Genomic DNA, 19,561 nt, shown 5'->3' with positions numbered 1-19,561 from the left:
TATTCTGATTTCACAATACTCTGCCTTTTGGTTGTATTAGGTCTGCTGGATGGAGTGAAGTACAAGTATACCAGCTGAGTAACCAGTTAAGAAAATGCTGTTGCTGGAGTAGGTGTGCTGGGTGGGTTATTACAAGGATGCAGCTAGAACATCCTGCCAATGCCAAGTGGCATAACTGTATTACGCACTAGTTTCAATTTGCACTTCAGCTTGGCCAAAGGAGTGAAAACAACAGATAAATGATGGTAAAATTCAGCATGAACCTGTGAACTACAGTTATGTTTGACAGATTAGGTTGAGATAACATTTATTTCTCTTGCTAGGTTTGAAACTAACCAGTTCATTTTAACTTTAAGGCAGAGTTAAAATATTTGTATAAGTGGAAAAAAATACGTGGAGTTAATATTTGTTGTTACTAAAATAAAAGCAGCATTCTTATAGCAAACCTCACTCTGGACAATTGATATTTGGAATTGCATACTAATTTCAGTGGTTAAAAATAGACCAACAACACATCATCATGGACCTGTAAATGTATTTCAGTACCATAAATTAACCCATCAAAAATTTTGTTGGCTTCTCTTTGTCTTTAACAAAACAGTTGCCATCTTCTGCATCAAGCAAGAAATTCTGATTTCTTTTTATGCCAAGTGGAAGAAATGTCCTTTCGGCCAGGATTTTCAGGAGCCTTGTTCGTTCCCGCTCATACCACTAGAACTACGGAATACCTTAATATGGCCGACACTGGCAATTCAATTCTGGTTCTCATGGTTAGATTTTCTGCTTGTTATTTAGGAAAAATGTCTATAAATCTTCAGGAGGCAAATGATGATGCTTTTGCATATAATGCAGATATTCCCATGTATCTTCATAAATAAAGATGTGCTCAATATTCACTGGAGCACTGCTTGGTTGGAATCTTTCATGCTTTTGTGAACTTGAAGAGGTTGGCAAGTCCATAATACAAGCACAATAGGATCATGTTTCTTGCAATCAGTGAGTTTTGTGTGTGCATCTTTAGAGCTTCTAAATTACTCCAGTTGCATCTGAAAAAATCTTTAAGAGCCAGTATAGGAAAGTCTTCAGTCATTATCACCTTAAATTAATCTATTGCAGTGGTGTCTGATAGCTGTTTCTCAGATGCCCAGAAAGATGATGTTGAACTTGCTGATTTTTTCAGTGTCAGCAGAGTAGATGGAAGTGTGAATTTCCAGCAGGAAGCTCTTCTATTTTGTCAGACATTCAATGTAGGTAGGATCCTTATTAAGGCAGGAAAAGAAAATGCACTGCAAGGTATTTTTAATATTTTCAGTTCGACTCTGCTACGGATGTAAAAAGCCCATATCCAGGAGCTAAGCTGTAGCGATAGCTGTGCTTCCAGGCACAGTGTTTCTTCCTTCCTTTGGTAGGGTGGTGGTACTGGCTGTAGAACCATGCATCCATTTCCTAACAGGCAATTAGTGCAAAGTGTCAAGCTGTGCACATTTTCTTTAAGCCTAGAAGTGGGAGGGAGAAAGAGGACAAGGGAAGGGACAGAACTGAAGAACACACTGTTACTCGCTATGCAGTTTTACACTGCCTCTTTGAACATGCAGTTATACCTGGCCTTGAGAAAAATCACCTTGCAAAACTATTCTTCATGAGGAACATGAAGGAGTTTACATTAAATGGCTTGACAGTGGAACAGGGTGCAGATTAGTGGCATACAATGCAGTATGGCTTCAGGAAAATGAAAACAATGAGAGAGAACAGGTATTCTGCCTGGCTTGAACTGGTCAATTGCTTGGCTCTGTTCTGTTAGCAGCCACCTCTACAGTCAGAGTGTGCTTTTTGTGTTTACTGAAATACTGTTGTTCTGCAGACACATTTCACTCTGATGTGGTTTTGTTCTGAAACCACTGAAGACACATCAGTGTGATGGCGTAGCTTGCCTTCTCTAACATTAAACCCATGCTGTCTTTTTTTATCTACAGTGGTTCACGACTAGGATCTATTCATCACCATGATGTTCGGGTTGCTCAGCACCATGTCGGGACTCTTTGCCAAAACAAACAGAGCATTTGCAGCCTAAAATGGTCACTAACCAACCAGTTGCTGGCAAGCGGGTCTAGTGATGGTATATTGAATATCTGGCCTGGTGACCCTGGTGTGAAATTGCAGTCACAGCCATTGAAAACCATACCTCATTCCTCAGCAGTTAAGGTATATGGAGAAGGAATGTCTGCTTTTCTGTATTTGCTCTCATGAAATAACGTTGTTGGTATGGACAGTTAGGGAATTTTTCAAATTATCTCACTGATTCCTATTAGTTTCCTCTCCCTTGACTGTGATGCAGTTAACTTTAAGACCAGTTCTCCTCATTCGAAGTCACAAATAAGTTTGCTGGGGCTTTGATCAGGAAATTTTACTGGATTAGTAGGCCTTCGTAAATATAATTCCAAATAGAAATAAAATTTACAGCCTTCTCTGTTTTGCACAGGAAGCTTTAGTGGCACAATACTTACAAGATAACAAACAAGGTCTTTCCATTTTTGGAGTTTTGGAAAATTCTCTCTGCTGAAATTATTTTAAATATGAGGTTTCTTTTGCCTTCCTGCCTATATTTTCATGTCATTGCTGGTAGCAAAGAATCTGAAGTAAGAAACTGGAGATGAAACGACTTAGATTCTTCATCTTTATGAAATCCCAGTCTGTGTGAGAGGGATGACAGATACCAGCAATAACAGGCAGAGGAGTCCAACATTTATAGCTGTTTATCCTTCCAGAAAAATCTGACGCTGGCCTGAAGAGCGGGTGTTAAAGGGTTAGAGGAGGTTATTGAAGTAGGTGGAATTCATTTCTTAGTAGCTTTTCTTCAGGCAGAGTCTAGCTCTTAGGGATGTCCTGGAAATATCTCTGAAGCAAATAGTCCTCCTGTAAGCCCCGTAAGTCACGTTGTTCAGGCTTCTGTGATGGCTTGGCTTAGGCAGTACAGTAAGACTGTACCCTGCTGAGTTCTTCTGGTACTGAGGTGTGAATCTATGGCCTGTGAAGGAGTAAGCAGAGAAACCGAAGTTTTATGAGCATATGTGGGACAGTGTAGGCTTCTGTGAAGCAGTGGTAAAGGAAGCAGCATTTGGAGTTTTGGGATTCTACATTGCTCTGTGTGTATGGAGGAAGACCATGTAGGTTAAAAAAATCCAAAGATACATTCTGGGTGCTTGTTGCAGTTCACTATTCCAAGTAAGCTTTTAAGCAAAATCTACTCTTTTTTTTTTTTCCAGCTAACCTCTTAGTCAGTTCTGGTATCTGTTTTGTTTTTATCTTTAGGCTGTGAACTGGTGTCCTTGGCAGTCCAAAATCCTTGCTACAGGAGGTGGAATGAAAGATGGGGTTTTGCGTGTCTGGGACATAAATCAGGAGAAAATCATCCAAAGTGCAGCTACAGATTCTCAGGTGAAATGATGAAATGTCTGCATACTTAGGCTGTACTCCTCTTGTATAGCTGTGCTCATTTGGCAAACTCTCACTGACTTTGAGGGTGGTTCTGCGGTCAGAGGAACAGGAGGATTTTCTGTGGATGTGCAAGTGTGCTGCGTTCGGCACTGCAGTGTGTTGTTGGACTCGGAAGCAGTTTGTTGTTTCCCATTCACCACTTGTGTCTCCACACAGAAGTGATTGAAGAGGAGGTAGTCTGACAGCCAGACAGTTCTCATCATATCTTCCTTATTGGCAATAATAGTTTTGGCCAACACTCTTGGTGTGGAGAGAATGTTGAGGGGGAGGGAAGATTCCCAGAGTGCTGGGGTGAGAAGAGGTGCAAGAGTCAGAGGGCAAACATCTGTCTCTGGAGTTTGAATATTAGGAGACAGAGGAATAGATTCTCAGCTGAAGTGAAGCAGCATAGCTGTTGATTTTCCCACAGCTATTACAGCTTAGCTGAGGATGAGTTTGAAGGGCTTTGGTTTTATATTATACGCTATTATCACATTTAGATAGGACAATAAAGCAACTGTACTTCTCAGTGTTGTAAGGAATGAAACGATCCTTCTAAATAAGTAAATATTCTGTTGGCACTGTTTTTCAGTAGCTTGTTTAAACATTGTAGATAACATTTCAAATCTACCGAATGATGCATGTTGACCCTTTCTGAAAACTAAAGCAGAATTTTAAATTGCAATAGATTTGTTCCTTGCTCTGGTTACCCAAAACCAGCGAACTGATGACTGGACAAGGTCTTCCTGGAAATCAGATGAAAATATGGAAGTATCCTATGCTTATCAATTCATCAGAACTCTATGGCAAGTATTTCAGTTAATAGTTTGAACTATTTCAGTTAACTGTCTAATCAGTGTGTTTTTGCAAGTGCATACCTTCTGCATTTATGTAAAATAGGGTTAAAAGAGCAGTTGCCTACACATCCTCCCTCTACCTGCACACATGGTTCATATGCACAGTTCTGATCCATGTGATATTAGAGGTTGACTTATTAAGATAATAGTATAAGTTGCTCCTGTAAAATTCCCTGGTTCCAATGATGGGATTCTTTCCTATACTTTCTAAGGCCATCCCAGGTGCAAGATGTGATTTCCACTTCTCCCTGAGGCTTGCTAGGCATGGACCGAGCATGCTAATGTTATGTTGCTTCCAATATATTCTAGGCTGATCGCCTTCTAGAGAACTCAAACTAGATGTGATTCTTCAGTTTCACAACTCATTATGGAAGGATACCAAACCAATTCCTAATGATGTTTGAAGTAAATCTCCATGTGCTATTTAGAGCTCTCTGAGCTTTAATGAATGACTTTGGCTGTGAAGCAACGCGGTGGAGCATGTTTCCCTTGTACTGTGCTGGCAGTCAGAGGAAGCTGAGTTTCCTTGCAGCTCTGTATTGGTCCATGGAGCTCTGGGGCTGCACTACACATAAAAGCTTTTCCTTGTTATTAAGCCTCCTTTTTTCTGATGCTTGCTGTCACTCCTATCCATTAACTTTTACTTGTTTAAGTGTTAACTGAGGAGATCCAATAGAAGCATCTGAGTTAAAAGAAAATACACATTATTTGCACACTGGCTGCATTTCACAAGTATGGTTGTTTTTTCACACTCACTGACAAAATATGGCCAAAGAAGCTTTGGATTTTTAATCTAACAGCTGATACATACAAATACTCTTTGTACCCTATTGCTACATTTCAAAGCATTTATAAAATTCGTGGTTTATTAATTCCCAGCTATACTGGGATTGCTGTCCTTGGAACCAGTGACTTGTGTGGAACCAGGGACTTGGCTTCAACACTAGCCTATAAGAGGAAAGCACAGGGAACAGAAGATGGACAGAAAAGGCAGCAGAGACATGCGTGCATCTGATTATGCATTATCCGTGTGTAATGCTGCTTGTCTGTGCTGCTCTTCCTTCTGTATCTCTACTCATTCATGTATAGCTCTTAAAGTCATATCCTGTGATATTCTCAGAAATTATTTGGAAAGTGACATGAACATTAGTCGTAACTACTGAAGCTTAAGGTTTCTCAAATCTTTGTAGGTCTTGAATATACTCTTTGAAATGAAACCTAGATTTACTCTTACCTTTGAGAATTGCGAATGGTGTAAAACATTTACCATATAAGTCAAATGCATTGGTAGTTTGGTGAAGCTGAACGGGGGGTTACATATCATCCTGTTTCCTATTCAGTTTACTTATCTGAAAGAGAAACTGATTTTAATGAACAAAAGGCCAGATAATTGTTACATAGATATATTCTCTCTTCTGAAGACTCCTTTTACTTTACTATAAGCAATCGAATATTTCAAGAAATTGTGGATGTATCAAAATATGTTCAGAAAAAATACTGTGATGGATAATTTTGAGATAGTTCTAAATCAGCCTCAGACACCCTTAGCACCATGAGTTTTACACCCAAAGAAATGAACAGATAAATCATAACTGAATCTCATTGTTTAATCCTCCTGCAAAATGCTGAAGACCTCAGCTAGTAATGAAGCACCATCAGCTAATGTTGAGTACTTCAGTAATTGCAGTTGCCTGTTACTGGGCATATTCAGAACAGAATAACAGCTGAAAGACAGTAACCTTTTTATAGCACTGAGTCCATTTTTGAGATACTTCTCATAGAACTATTAGAGTAATTTACTAGAAAAAAAGATTCATTTTGGATGTAAATGCCCTCCCCTTAGAAAAGTTGTGTAGAACAAAGAAAACAAAATATGTAATTGCTTTGAAAAGTATTTTAATGTGATCTTGAAACAATGAAGTAAAAACATAGCCCTCTCCACTCAGAAAGCATGGAGATGGATAACTTCAACTTTTTTGATTTTTCTCTGTCCCCTTTCATATATTTTTGACTGAAAATATTAATCAGATTTCAGTCAGTGTTGTGGATAGTTTTGAATTCCTTCAAAGACTGCACCTCCAGCTCTTCCTTCAAAGTTGTTACAGACACTAAATGGAGACAGTGTAAAGAATTCACTGAGTTGTAAACTCATGGTCTGAAATATGGACAAATATCATGCACACTTAATAACATGAGAAAGAGCAAACCCTGAAAATTAATCTCCGCTGACATAATTTAGTGGTGGTGTTCTCGTCACTGAGTTCAAATGGGACACACATTACTCAGCACCAAGACAGCAGATATTTGCTTTTAGTCACAGTGGCTCCAAAGAGCCATTGTGGCAGCTTCACAAAGTTAGGGCAGACTGTCCATCTACAACAGTCCTATGGATCTTGAGCAGGTACCATTGTGACAAGTACCACAGTTTCAGAGGGCTTTACAGTTCCTCACATGTTTATCTTCATAATATTATTTTGAGCTAGAGATGTGCTGTCCCCATTGTGTTTATGGAGAGCTCGGGTACAGATGATGGGAGGCCACAGGTCATCTACATTCATTCAAGTTGGTCACCCAAGACTTCCTGCCTACCTTCACACTTCCTTTTAGGATGTGGTTCATCTGGTCTGTTTTAGATGAGACACACTCAGAAGATTCTTTTTTTCTCTTCGTGTGACCAGTTCAGCTGTATGATTGTCAGTAACTCGCCCAACCAGAGAAGCCAATTGCCAGTAACTTAGGAGTGCAAAGGCTTCTTATTTCTCATGCCCCTGTGTGCCTAAAAGCCTCATTGGTTTGCTTAGCATTGACATTGTGCTAGATGATACAGGAGAGTAGAGGTAAATACAGGTCTCAACCATCTCAGTTTAATACAAAACTCTCCCTTATGTTCAAATTCAGTTGCTTCTACTGAGGGAGATACTTGTATAACCAGAATAATGAGTTTTGTATGTGCTGCTAGACTGGGGTACCTTCTGGCATTCAGTGTCTGGCTCCCAAAGTTTACTACAACTATGGATAAACTCAATATACAATTCCAATACATTATTCAGTGGGTTTGCTGTTAAAAGATCTCCTTAACAGTAATAACTGAGCAGCTGGAGACACTATCTCATGATTGTTGGAGCAGCTGCAAACTGTCTGCAAGGCGTGTGCAGCCAGATGGGAAAGCTCAGCAGTGAGACACGTTAGCAAACACAGATTGGACTGATGTTGTAAATGCAGTGGAGAATCAAGAGTCCACGTTCAATGTTATTCTTTGACAGAAATGTCTTCTCAATGTGGTGCCGTCCTGGCAGTTAGAGCCTGGTCGCTAACAAGGAAATATTGCCTTAATCTCTTTCTTAATGTGAAAATATTATATAGATAATGCCAGCTCCACATCCTATGCAGCATTTTGAGCTGCTACAGTGAAAGTGGAAAAAGCCATGCTGTGGGTGGGGGTGGTGAACTGACATAACCAGTGTTGAATTGTGATGTATCTTTGCATTTTTGGCACATATTTTGTTTTACAGGTCATGAAGGGAGAGTCCTGCATATAGCACTGAGCCCAGATCAGAGCAGACTCTTTTCTGTTGCAGCTGATGGGATAGCTTCACTGTGGAAATGCCATGAGACTGGGGAGAGCAAGCACAACAGCAAAGGCATTTTCTAATGGTTATCTGAGCTCATTCTTGTGACATCTCTTCCTTGAAAGCAAGTGGTTAAATGTACTTAGCCCACTCAACAATTCAAAAAATGTGTGTTCCTTCCAATGGAAACATGGCAAAAGACAGTGCAATTTTGTCAAGAGAAAGCAATTTTCCCCATCAATCTGTCATGTGAAATTTTAGTAGCTTGTCTTACTTAGCCTAAAGGAAAAATATTGTAACTCTGAAGAATAACACCATATTTATTTTCATTAAACTATCAAGCATGGACGGAATCCACCTTGTAGTCAAGTGCCAGCATAAAGTCTTAGATCCTGCTTTTAGCTATGATTGTTGTGAGTAATTTTACATCATCTTAGTGTGTCCCCATTGGGAACCACATATCAGTTAGTGTAAATTGCCTCAAATCATTCAAAGGCAAAGATCAGCAGAGACCAGTCCAGGTGACTGTATTGTTCTATATATCACATAGATCATAGTACAGAATCTATGTAAACATTTCCAGAGATCTAGATTAAATATATAACTGTAACTAAATATAAACAATGTCTTGGGATTTTTTTTTTTTGGTAGTGGTAATGATAACTAGCTTAATTAGAAAACTGTCTTTATTGACTTTTGAATTGTTTCCTCTTTTTAAGCCCACCTACTGTGTTTTACAATGATTTAAAATATAAATAATTGCATAATAATTCTATTATTATACATAAATCTGTAATCAACTGGTTAGTAAGCCAGATGGACATAGTCAAAGAAGCATGCTGTTTGAATCAAACACAACAGTTATTTCATTCATTCTTTAAGGGTACCAGTTTATTTTGGGGTGTCAGCAAACCTGGCAGCTGTCACCCTCTTATGAATTTTATTTAGTACTCACAAGGACCCAAACCTCTTGGACTTTAGCAGAAATTTGCCTGTGTGAGACATGTATGCTGTCAAGAGCTAAGGAAGGATATCAGGATTGGTCTTCAGATGCTATTCAGGTGCAATTCAGTAGCGGTATTCAAAAGGTATTCTATCCACAGACATCTTTGGAGCTTTGCTTCGGTTTTTAGGAATGAGGAGCAGCAGGATATAAGGATTCACTCCTGCATTTGTATATTAAAATCCCAGTGAGCTCAGGAGCTCATATTGATTGCATTTCTTTAAATTTTTTTCTGCCGGAAATTTAATCAGAATATTTCCTATAGCTGGGGAAAAACGGGAGATTAGGGGTGTGTCAGCCCGTGGAAAATTAAGCTGTGATCAAATGCATGAAAAGAGGGAAGCAGAGGTTACAGGGGTGCATCTCTGGAAATGAATGTGAAACTGTCATGTCTTTAGTTCTCATCATTTTTAAAACCTCATTTTCTGCTGTTCATAAATCACGTGGTTGCTAACTTCAGGTCTGGAAGGTTGAGACCGCTCATCTTTTTTTAACTAGTAAGATGTTAATTTACAATAAATCTGCTACTAAACTGCTGGTTTCTGATGTCATCTTGTGTGGTCTTCAACAAAGCAGGTTAGAAAATGGAAGTGTTGATTATCAGTTGAGAAATGACTGTCAAGAAGCTTGTATCTAAGAATGCGAAATAGCTCACACTGTGCCTGTCTTATCATATGAGCATGTTTGTTGCAGCAGATTTTAGCCAACATTTAGAATCTGATTTAAATGTTCAAAATAGTATTTCAAATAATTTAAAATATTTTTTTAATGTTAAAAACATTTTTTCTCTTTTGAATGGGAAAAAAGCAGTGGAATTAGTTTCTTTACTCATCTGTTTTTCAGATTGTCCCAGAAATTCCTTCACTTTCCTTTGATGATACCTGAGTGCTGGTTTGCCAAATATAGGATGAGATGTACAACACAGGATGAGATGTACAACACAGGATGAGGGACTATGGTGAGGAAGGAGCTGGTCAATATTGAAGCTAAGCATATTTTGTTGGATGCTCAACTGTCAAAATAAGAGAATACGTTTCTTTCAGACTGAGAAGTGCTCGTGTCTTAGTTGTGCTTTTTCAATGTTGAGTGGTCAAGCTGTATTGCCTCAGAAGTACTTAACATAATATCTCAAAGTGGAAGAACTCACTGATTTCAGTAGAACTAACCAGTAGCCTACAAATAGGAGAGAATCTTTTATGTGTGACCTGTAGCTGTGTTCTGTGAATGTGTCTGAGAAAGTGTGCGTTTGAATTCCACACTGTGACTAATCTAGAGTGAAATTAAACATATACCGGAGTGCCTTTTCTGGATGTGCTTCTTTTCTAGACAGATTCCATTACTTTCAGTTTCTTTCACATGGCAAATATCTATCTTTCTGTAATAGGAATTTGAGAACTTGAGTAGGCAGCATGATTCTGCTTCATCAGTCTTTTGCAGGTAATGTTGTTGAGTACTGGTAGGTGTAGAGTGTGCAGTTTCTGAGAGCAGATCATTCTTGTTTCATAGCTGCCTTATTCTGCCAGTGCAAACATGTGAAGTCTTGGGCAAAACATGAAATCCTGACTTCGTCCCTGTAGAATATGGCATATTTTTAGCTCATTGCCTGTAACATGCCTGGTATATCATTCAGTTCCAGAGAGAGACAGAAGTTGGAACCCATTTCTGAGAGGTAAGCTTGTTCTGCACCTGAGGTCTGTAAGCACTAAAGGCTGAGTCTTCAGAGGTGTCACAGAGGATTAAGTAAAATTTAAGTTGCCTGAACTCAGGCCATCATGCCCACAGACCTGTCCAAGGTCAAGGACTGTATAACACAAGGAATCCAAAACTTCAGGACAAAAATCATTTTTATAGAAGGAAAAAATTCATTGCCCTTGCAGGGCACTTGTCTTCCTAGGTATACCAGTATGACAAAGTGATTGTCTGTAATGCAACAAAATGGATTAAAGGAACTCAGGCTAGGGAATCCTTTTGTTTCTGCACATAAATGCAGTAAATAGTCTCTATCAGACAGTCCCCTATTCTTCAGCCGCCACGTGGTCTGACTTGATGCTGCCTACATAAATGTTTCATTAGTTTATGTAATGCAGTTTATACCCGTTCATTTCCCCCAAGTATCTTTTATACTCACAGTGAGAAGAAATTGTTACGTTCTAGATGGCAAAATTACATAGAATGATCATAACATTTTTCTCAGCTAGTACATAAACTTGCATGGGCTCCATCCCATAGTGGTGGAGCTGTACTGGGAACGGGTTCATGCCTCTAGGTCAGAGAAAGTCCCAGCCTAGATGAAAACTCAGTTCTATTTCCTTGCTTCTGCTTTTTTCCTCAGTTTTCCACTACTGACAGTGGTGACAGGGGCTTGAATGTTTTGTTTACCATGTAAGTCCATTTCCATTGGCTCATTTTGCACAATTCAGTAAATAACACTCATGTAAAAAAATAAGTTTTAAAAGTATTTTGGGGTAGATCCTAAATTTCAAGCCAGAGGATGAAGGCTGCACATTTTTTCTTGCACATTTCTTTATGCATTGTAAACTTCTCCATGGTCAGAACCTCTGCTTCCTTCTGACCCCACTTGGGCCAGAACTGATGTCTGAAAAATGCAGAAATACTGAGTGATAGGTTTTGAGTGGGATTTTCCACTGACAAGGGTGCTGCCTGTGACTTCCTGGGAAGAGGAAAAAGCAGACCAAAGAGGAAGCGGTAGCATGAAAAAAATACTATAGCAGGATGAAAGACAGACGGTGAAAAAATGGGTGAAGAGGAAAGAAATTAAGTAAGTCTGGTGTATGGGATGAGCGAAATAACCCTAGGTGATCAGTTATCTGGAAAGTCATCTACAGATTTTTCACTAGACTGATAAGGATATTTTTGTTTTCTGAAGGTTTTTAGAATCAGTTCTTTCCAAAGCAAGTGTTTGGTACTTTGCAAGAACACAAGAAGTCTGTACTTGTCTTATGATTCTGTATGACAGAATCAAAGTCACCACTTTGGATGTCAGGAACAGTCAGTGGGCCAAATTCTTCTCTCAGTTTCACTGATGCAGTCTTACTTGGCTGGGAATTCTCTCTGCTGCTGCGTTGCTTCTGTGCTTGTGTGAGCCTCTGTGTTTGTGTGCTTGTTTGTGTCTTCAGAGTCAGAACAAACATTTTAGGAAAAAGAATAAGGAATGTGAAAAAGTTCTGACTGTGTAATGTTTGTAATGGACAGAAAACATAAAGGAATATGTTCAGCCTCAAAACTTCCAGTAAGATCCCTGTAATTTAGACTTTCTCCTTCCTTCACCTTTTTTCCTTTGTGAAAAAGCTACTGTTTCTTCTCAACAAGAACAGGTGAAAACAGTTGTGTAAAAAAGTTTGAATCTGTATTTTCTCTTGTTGTGTTTAAAAGTGATGTTTAATTGCTCATGATGAACTGAGCAATCATTGTTAATTAAAATCAGTACTTCTCCACCCTTTGAATGCCATCTGTTTTCTCTTAGATAATGCCTGCTTCCAAGTAAAGCAACCCCAAAGCAGCACAAAATGAAATCGAGCCCTTTTTGAGGTGTTCATGGAATTAGAAAGTGCCCAAGATTGTTAATACAGAGATGGGCAGGAGCGTTCTTCAGAATAGGTCTGTTTGCTGATTGATGAGTGATTCTTGGAGCACTTAAAAATTTCACTGCATACCTGAAACAGCAGTAATAGCATGATAAAATTCAGATTACGTTATGAACAGTGCTTTATCATACTGATGCTCCAGCTGAGGCACTTTGTCATTTCTCTGGAGGATGGGCTTTCAGCTGATTTTTTAGCATAATGTTGCTGATCTTCATGTGTTCTGCAAGTATATTGCACATCCAAAACACATACACAAACTATCTGTACTGCAACAGATGGAGCTTTCCAGATAAAACAACAGCTGCAAGCAGTAGATTTTTATTGCCATTTCTTTATTGAATGCAAAGTACATAATGGGACGAAATCTAGAGGTTTCAGATAAAAGACAGGTAGGAAATGCAGACTTATGTTCCACAATCAAATGCAGTTGCTGAAAATTTTCTGAAGCTTAGCAGTCCGCTACACATGTGAAATCAGGAGCTCTGCTGCAGAGAAACTACCAAGTTTTTCAGGTGTCTGGAGTTCTACCTGGCATCTCAATAGTTTTGGGGTTATTTGCAGAAGTCCAGATAGAGAAGACTGCAGTATGCACTCAGCATGCTGTGAGGACACAAACAGCGGGATTGGATTCTTGGTCAGAAATACTCTTCCATCTAGAGCTCAGACCAAATGTGCAATGCAAGAATGTTGGAAGCCTGAGCAACAAATACCTGTCAAATGACCACATGGCTGAGAGTATAAGCTACAAATGCTGTTGTAGCAGAGCACTGTGTTCTGGCTCTGTTAAGAGCACATCTGTCCTAGGAACAGGCTTCTGTACTTTCATTTATAAGGAAATCAAGGTGCTAAAATTCAGTGTGGGAATACCTCTATGGGAATACCTCTTCACCAGTATAATGAAGCTATTTTTAAAAGCATATTTCAGTACTAGATATTCTTACACAAGTACAAAGTAGGAAATCACTTGGTCGAAAACCAATCTATTAGGCTCCCCCTATGGTTTTCCTTATCCACTGGAGGTATTGTTTTGTAAGTCGAGTGTAGACCCCAGGGCTATCAGCAGCACCGCACTTGTTTGCCTTCCCAAAAGAAGTGATGCCTCTCATCACATTATTACATCTCAAAGGTCCACCAGAATCTCCCTAGAAAAAGGGAAAAAAATTGTAATTCAAATTTTTAAAAGCTTAAAAATGCTTCTTTAAAATAAAGTTTGCACCAGTTGTATGGAGGAAATAAAAATATAGATAGTGCTGTTGTGGATTTCTCTTTTTTTTCCTCCTTGGAAGGTAAGATTTTCATTAGCAAAAGACTTCAATCTGAGCTTTTAAGTGGGAGTAATGGCGCATGAATCTAGGTCAGTGCTAAGGAACAGCTAGTCTTTTCGAATATGAAAAGAAAAAGCTGGAAACTTTCCTCTTGAAAAGCACAAAGTTTCTAGAAATTGATACCTTTTTTGTAATTTTGTCAATTAAATATTTAAATATTTTAAAACGTGGTAGTTCTTACACAGTTGTGTGTTTGACTTGTGGCCCAGTCAAAATGGTTTTTGTCAGCAAAACCTGTTTGAAAGCCTTCTGACATCAGAGAAGTTGTGCCACAGCAGTTAGCTGCTTGAGTATGGGCTCATAAACTATTTTGTGGGGGTTTTTCTATTAAAAGTATTTTATTGAAGAAGAGAATAGCCATCTGCCGTTCTTGTGTAAAACCACAATATCCAAAAGTCTGTGAAGGTGAATTTATCAATCAGAAGTTTTGATTTTAAGGCTTAGTAAAAGAAGCCTTGGTAAATTCACTTATTTTTAATAAAATTCTTCATTGAACTGAAGCGAAGCAGAAATTATGGTTGTGTAAAAGCTAGTACTTTATATTTTATTTTTAATATAATCTATGTGGACACAGACAGTAAATGTACTTACAGAACATGAGTCCTTTCCTCCGTTCGTAGCCCCTGCGCATATCATGTTGTCTGTTATAACAGGGTCGTTTTTATAATGATTCTTGTCATTGCAGGTGTGCCTACTGATGACAGTGAGGTTAACCTCCCTCAGGGTATCAGACAGGCTTCTCGGATTTTTGCGAGTTTGTCCCCATCCTGCTACTGTGCAAATTGTTCCTGGCTTGGGATCATCATCAGACGTAGGCAGGGGAATGACTTGCACAGCTTTATTAAGCTTTGCTCTTTTCCGAAGCTGTAGAAGATATGGAAAACAGTTATTTTGGGGCTTGCATGTTAACCATTGCATCTTTTCCATTATGGTAGTGTGGAATTACTGCAACCCCTTTTTGAGATGCCTTGGTTATTTGTGACAGGACTTATGTAATCAATGTAAGAATGAGGAAAATGAGTATTCTTTGTCTCATGAAAACCCATTTAACTTCTGCTGAAATGCTAGCTCTAAAAAAAGACCTTATTTTACTTCTCTGGCTCTCAGGCCATTGGTAGGACAAACTAACACTAGTCACTGAAGCTGGCAAAATTGAGAATCACAGAAGTCAGAAATTTTCAGTTAAAACTGTTTTTCAGACAGGACATTAGGGTTTTTAAACAAATTATTTCTATGTGTGAAATACACTTCTTTCTGTGGACAATCTCTATCTTTCACTGAAAAGCCAGAAACTGAAATATCTTGGTCAAGCTCCAGAATTTTTCTGCTTCTAGCATTGGCATGCGTTATAGGAACTGTTGATTGCCTTAGATCCCAGTGCATCCCCAATTCCCCAGTCTGCTGGATTAGCAGACCAGACTATATCACCCCAGGAAAAAAAGTTACCAGAAACTCCTGTGGCTCATTTCCCTCACAAGAAGGAAGAAGCTGGTACATCATATGAGATGCATATTCTGTAAGTGATGTGTAAGTCTATACCTGCAGCAGCATAATGTCATTTTCGTTACAGCTGAAACAGTAGCATGGGTGGCGAATTAGTTTTGCAATCTGAAAATCCTGTTTTTCTCTCTCTCTTGCTGACTGTGAATGAACTCCAAGAGTAACTTTGCCTCCTTCCCTGAGAAGACACAACATGGTTAGAGGGATTCACTTGCTGTTACTCCATAATTCTTTGCTGTTAAATGTGGTGCTATAATGTCCAGCTGCTACAGTCTCTTTTCTTGTGCCTGAAAAGCAACAGTAATTTAAAAAAATACGAAGGATTACCCTGTTTTTGCAAGTAGTTAAAAAAAATTGACTTGGTGAATCAGAAGTCATGCTATCCTATTTTCAGCTTTGCAGAAGCATAGACAGGGTTCAGGTACTTGACTCTGAACCTACCCCTGTTTTTTCCCTTTGGGAATTGAATGAAGGGTGGCTTTGCTGTTGCTAGTGGTCTCACCAACTGTGCCCTCTGCAATTTGTTCTGAAAATTTGGGAGAATAGCTCACAGTGCTGTTAGTTCAGAGATCATCATGACTGGGCTGAATTGTACCATTGCTTTGTCCTAACACTGTTTCAACAGTGTTTTCCAAGCCTGTGTGAGACATAGCTCATTCCCCTTCTCTAACTCGTTCTGCGACTTCATATGCTTACTAGATACTGAAGTGGTGACAGAGTTGTGCCTCTGGGCTCGCTGATACAGAAACCAGGAGTCTAGCACTAGTTGGTCAGGCAGTCCCAGCAGACCTTTGTTTCAGACCATGGTTATAGCTGTTTGTGGGAGAACAACGTACATTACAGCTGAATGAGAGAATATTCTTTGAGCAGATGTGTAGGTTGGCCCTCATTTGTGTCTTGCTGCAGCAAACACAGCCCTGAGGAAGTGGCTGCTCCTTTCCTCTAGCTGTTAAGAGCTGTCTGACTGTTTACTGAGTATCATTAGGTTAATTATTTATTGTATTTTCTCTTAAATGCAATCTTACCTGGAAACACTCTTTACCTTACGTTAACATGACAGCTTTTGGGCCCTATGCTCCCTTTGTAGTAGGTTCCATACATCTCCCTGTTTGGACAGAAGGGGACGGGAGAGATGGATACACTTTTCTGATGACTGCAGAGTCCAGTGAATCACTGGTCCTGGGCAGGCCACTGACAGAGCTTGTGTGAGGTCTGGCTCCACAGCAGCTCCAGTCCACCCCAAAAGGCAAGGGGTGGAATGTGTCATCTAAACCTCACATCTTGCCTTGCTGAGGGACTTTGCGGTTCCAAATAGCCCTTTGCACATTGAGTCAGACAGGAAGAAGAAAGGTTGGCTGACAAGCCAGCATATCCAGCAGAGCAGAGATCTCTCAATGTCTCCTGTCATCTGTCTGGAGGATTTTTTCCCCTGTATAACTGCATGCTGCCTGTTTCTGTGGTGAACTGCATATCTTTTACAGAATAAAATGACAAGAATTTATTTCTGTTTTCTGAGAAGCTATTTAGACTGGCCAGTACAGTTGTCTGAGAAAACAGGGATAAACCTTTCCCCCAAATTCACTACTTCAGTGTTGCTATTCTGTGCTTGCATGCAGCTAGAAGCTTGTAAAATATCTCTTCAAAAAGAGTGAAGATCAGTATACCTTGTTATATTATTTTTTACTCACTGAATTACATCTGTCAATATAAATTATAAAACACAGCAATCAGAACATGATCATGGTCATGCTAAATGCACAAAACCACCAGGGATATTAACTTTCCTTCTTGAACAAATACACCAGATACTCACTAAGGGCAATCTCTGAATCAGAGTAAGAACTTACACTTTACAGTGGGCAGCTGTTAACACCCAGTTTTCCTTGATCAAAGCTCCTCCACACATAGGTTTTCCATTTGCTCCACTGATTAGGGCCATAAATGGTCTTGAGTGTGGTGCTACTTCATTTCCTCCAATGATATCCACACATAAACCTAAAAATAAAAATAAGGCACAACACGCATAGCTGGGCTAAGAAGTACTATAAACCACACAAATTCTCTTAGAAAAAAACAGTTAATGTAATTGCAAAGTAAACAGACACACAATGCTGTTCTTCAGGGTTGACTTTTAAAGTTGCTCAGCAGTACTACTTCTGTATGTTTCAATGGGACCCAAATTAGATCTGTGGAGTGAGATTTGAAAAAAAACCCACCAAAGTATTGTAGCTCTTGCACAGATTTCTCCTCCTGAAGTTTGCTGCTATGGTTAATTTCTTAGTTTCACTATAAGTAACAATCTCAGATCTCCCATGTGATTAATGTTGTACAATATGTGACTTACGCGGACACCTGAAAACTGGGCTATATGATAAATTGCATTACATGAACCTGTTTTTCAGAAAAACAGAAAATCAAGAGATTAATATATGAGTATGCCTCTAGAGAGAAAGGTCAGATAATCATTATGTTAAGTCCTCAGAATTCTTCCAAATAGCCTGTCCTCTGTGCAGCTTTAATTCATACTACCCATACAGAAATTATTTTGTTTGTATGGAAGATCAAACACATGCGGACAGTGGAAAAGAGCTGATAATAAGAAGCAAATAATTGTGACTACTTTAGTTACATTAATACATATTGGCTTAACTGAAGCTCTGTATAACAGCATTTACCTTCAGGAAGATCGAACTGGGCACTTACCTCCACGAATTACCAAGAGAATGACGGCAGCAGAAGTGGACAAAGTGAGGAAAGCTCCCATGATTTCTGTCTGGTGTTCCCCCTTATTCACTGTTTAATATATATATCTAAATGAAAAGGATGTGGGTTCTGTATTTCCTCTTAAGGATATTTGACAAAGGTAAAAAAACCTCCCCAGCAATGTAGCTTACAGCAGAGGTGTTAGTGAGAAATTTCATCATCTATTGTGGTGTGAAGACCGGATATGCCCCCCTTTCGTGTTTTCTCTGTAGCATTTGCAGAGAGCTAATATGAGAGTACTGGGCTGAAACCTTGCAAGCCACTACGTGTCCAGTCATACAGTGGGATTCAGCTCACCTAAATTTAGACTTGATTCAGTTGTCCACATGAAGACGTTGTAGTTTCATTCTGGAGATCCCAGGTGGCTGCCAGGTCAGAGATGAATCCCAGCCCATTCCCCTTTAGAGAGTTATCTGTGCTGTTCAGGAGCCCCTCAGGATGAAGGAAACTGGTGTTTGCTCCTTTCAACATCTGAAATCTGCACTGGCTGAGCATCCATATAGCATTGAGTATGGTTTAGTGGCCTAGAGTTAAGAGTATAATGCCATTTAAAGTGTCTTAAGGTGTCTGAGGTCTGCCTTCTGGTGCAGAAGGCCATCAGTCTTCTGTAGATATTGTGTCAGGTTTGCCAGCCCTGTCTGGGAAACCCAGGGTATCTCAAATGTCACTGGATGCCTAGTTTTAGGCAGCTGAATTGAGTCCTGAAAACTGAATAAATCTTGTGAGGGCCTTGTAAAGGCACAGTTCCTCACTTCCAAATGTATACCTAAATAATAGAAATAACTTCCATCGATATTAAATAGTTTGCAATATCAAATATTCTATTAACTAACTAGGTACATTCATGGAAGTGTAACTACCACACAGCCTGGAAAGTTTCTTGAAGACTTGTACCCCACTGCAGTCAGCCTGCAGAAAGCTTCTGTGTTCTGGCTGTGCCACATCTTTGAGCTCAGTTGGCCCAGCCTTATGAGAGTTTTACCTGTAGAAGACCTCGGACAGACAGCTGGCTGACATTTGCCATTGCCCTCCCTTCAGGGACAGAGGGTAATTGTTGGTGATTTCTCTGAAGATGGCAGATGTGCAGCTATTTTTGGAGATAGCAGAGCTTGTTGAAGCTGCTGTGGCTCATCAGAGGCACTGTCACCTATGTGGCATGGTGACAGCTCCATGCACTGTAGAACTACACCAAGCTTTGAATTTTCTTTCATTTTTCTCCTCACTACCTGCACATCCTCTGTAACTATCAGCAGTTTGTAGCACTGGTGTTCTTTTTCTCCAGTGTTCGTCTGAACAGTGTCACCAGGTATCACAAGTACTGTTCTTTTATTTATCACTTATAAATAGTTGCCAAAGTCTGATTTTGTGACATTTTAATTGACAGTCTTGCCATATTGAAGCTGTTTCCTCTCTGGACTATGAACAGACATGATCAGGATGAGCACTTGCAAGCAAAATCCTGTAT

The 19,561-nt window shown here is 39.5% G+C and overlaps 2 protein-coding genes across 2 annotated transcripts in view; one reads left to right on the top strand and one right to left on the bottom strand.

Moving 5' to 3' along the window:
• Window positions 1-7,983, top strand: part of CDC20B (cell division cycle 20B) — a 33,135-nt gene extending 25,152 nt beyond the window's left edge. The window contains exons 8-11 of the mRNA XM_065657411.1: window positions 1,974-2,202; window positions 3,310-3,435; window positions 4,163-4,280; window positions 7,844-7,983. Coding sequence (XP_065513483.1) covers window positions 1,974-2,202; window positions 3,310-3,435; window positions 4,163-4,280; window positions 7,844-7,983 — 613 coding nt within the window. The remainder of the gene's footprint in view (window positions 1-1,973; window positions 2,203-3,309; window positions 3,436-4,162; window positions 4,281-7,843) is intronic.
• A 5,456-nt stretch (window positions 7,984-13,439) lies between these two features.
• LOC136002344 (granzyme A-like) lies at window positions 13,440-18,097 on the bottom strand. Its single transcript, XM_065657272.1, has 5 exons — window positions 18,037-18,097; window positions 17,181-17,328; window positions 15,373-15,511; window positions 14,425-14,697; window positions 13,440-13,650 (listed from the first exon to the last, which is right to left on the bottom strand). Exons 1-5 carry the CDS (start codon window positions 18,095-18,097, stop codon window positions 13,492-13,494), a joined length of 780 nt encoding a protein of 259 aa, XP_065513344.1. The 3' UTR covers window positions 13,440-13,491.
• Window positions 18,098-19,561: the final 1,464 nt, after the last annotated feature.

The sequence above is a fragment of the Caloenas nicobarica genome, chromosome Z (assembly GCF_036013445.1).
Source record: "Caloenas nicobarica isolate bCalNic1 chromosome Z, bCalNic1.hap1, whole genome shotgun sequence".
NCBI lineage: Eukaryota > Metazoa > Chordata > Aves > Columbiformes > Columbidae > Caloenas > Caloenas nicobarica.
The sequence above is the reverse complement of the archived record's forward strand: the minus strand, read 5'-3'. Positions and strand labels throughout refer to the sequence as shown.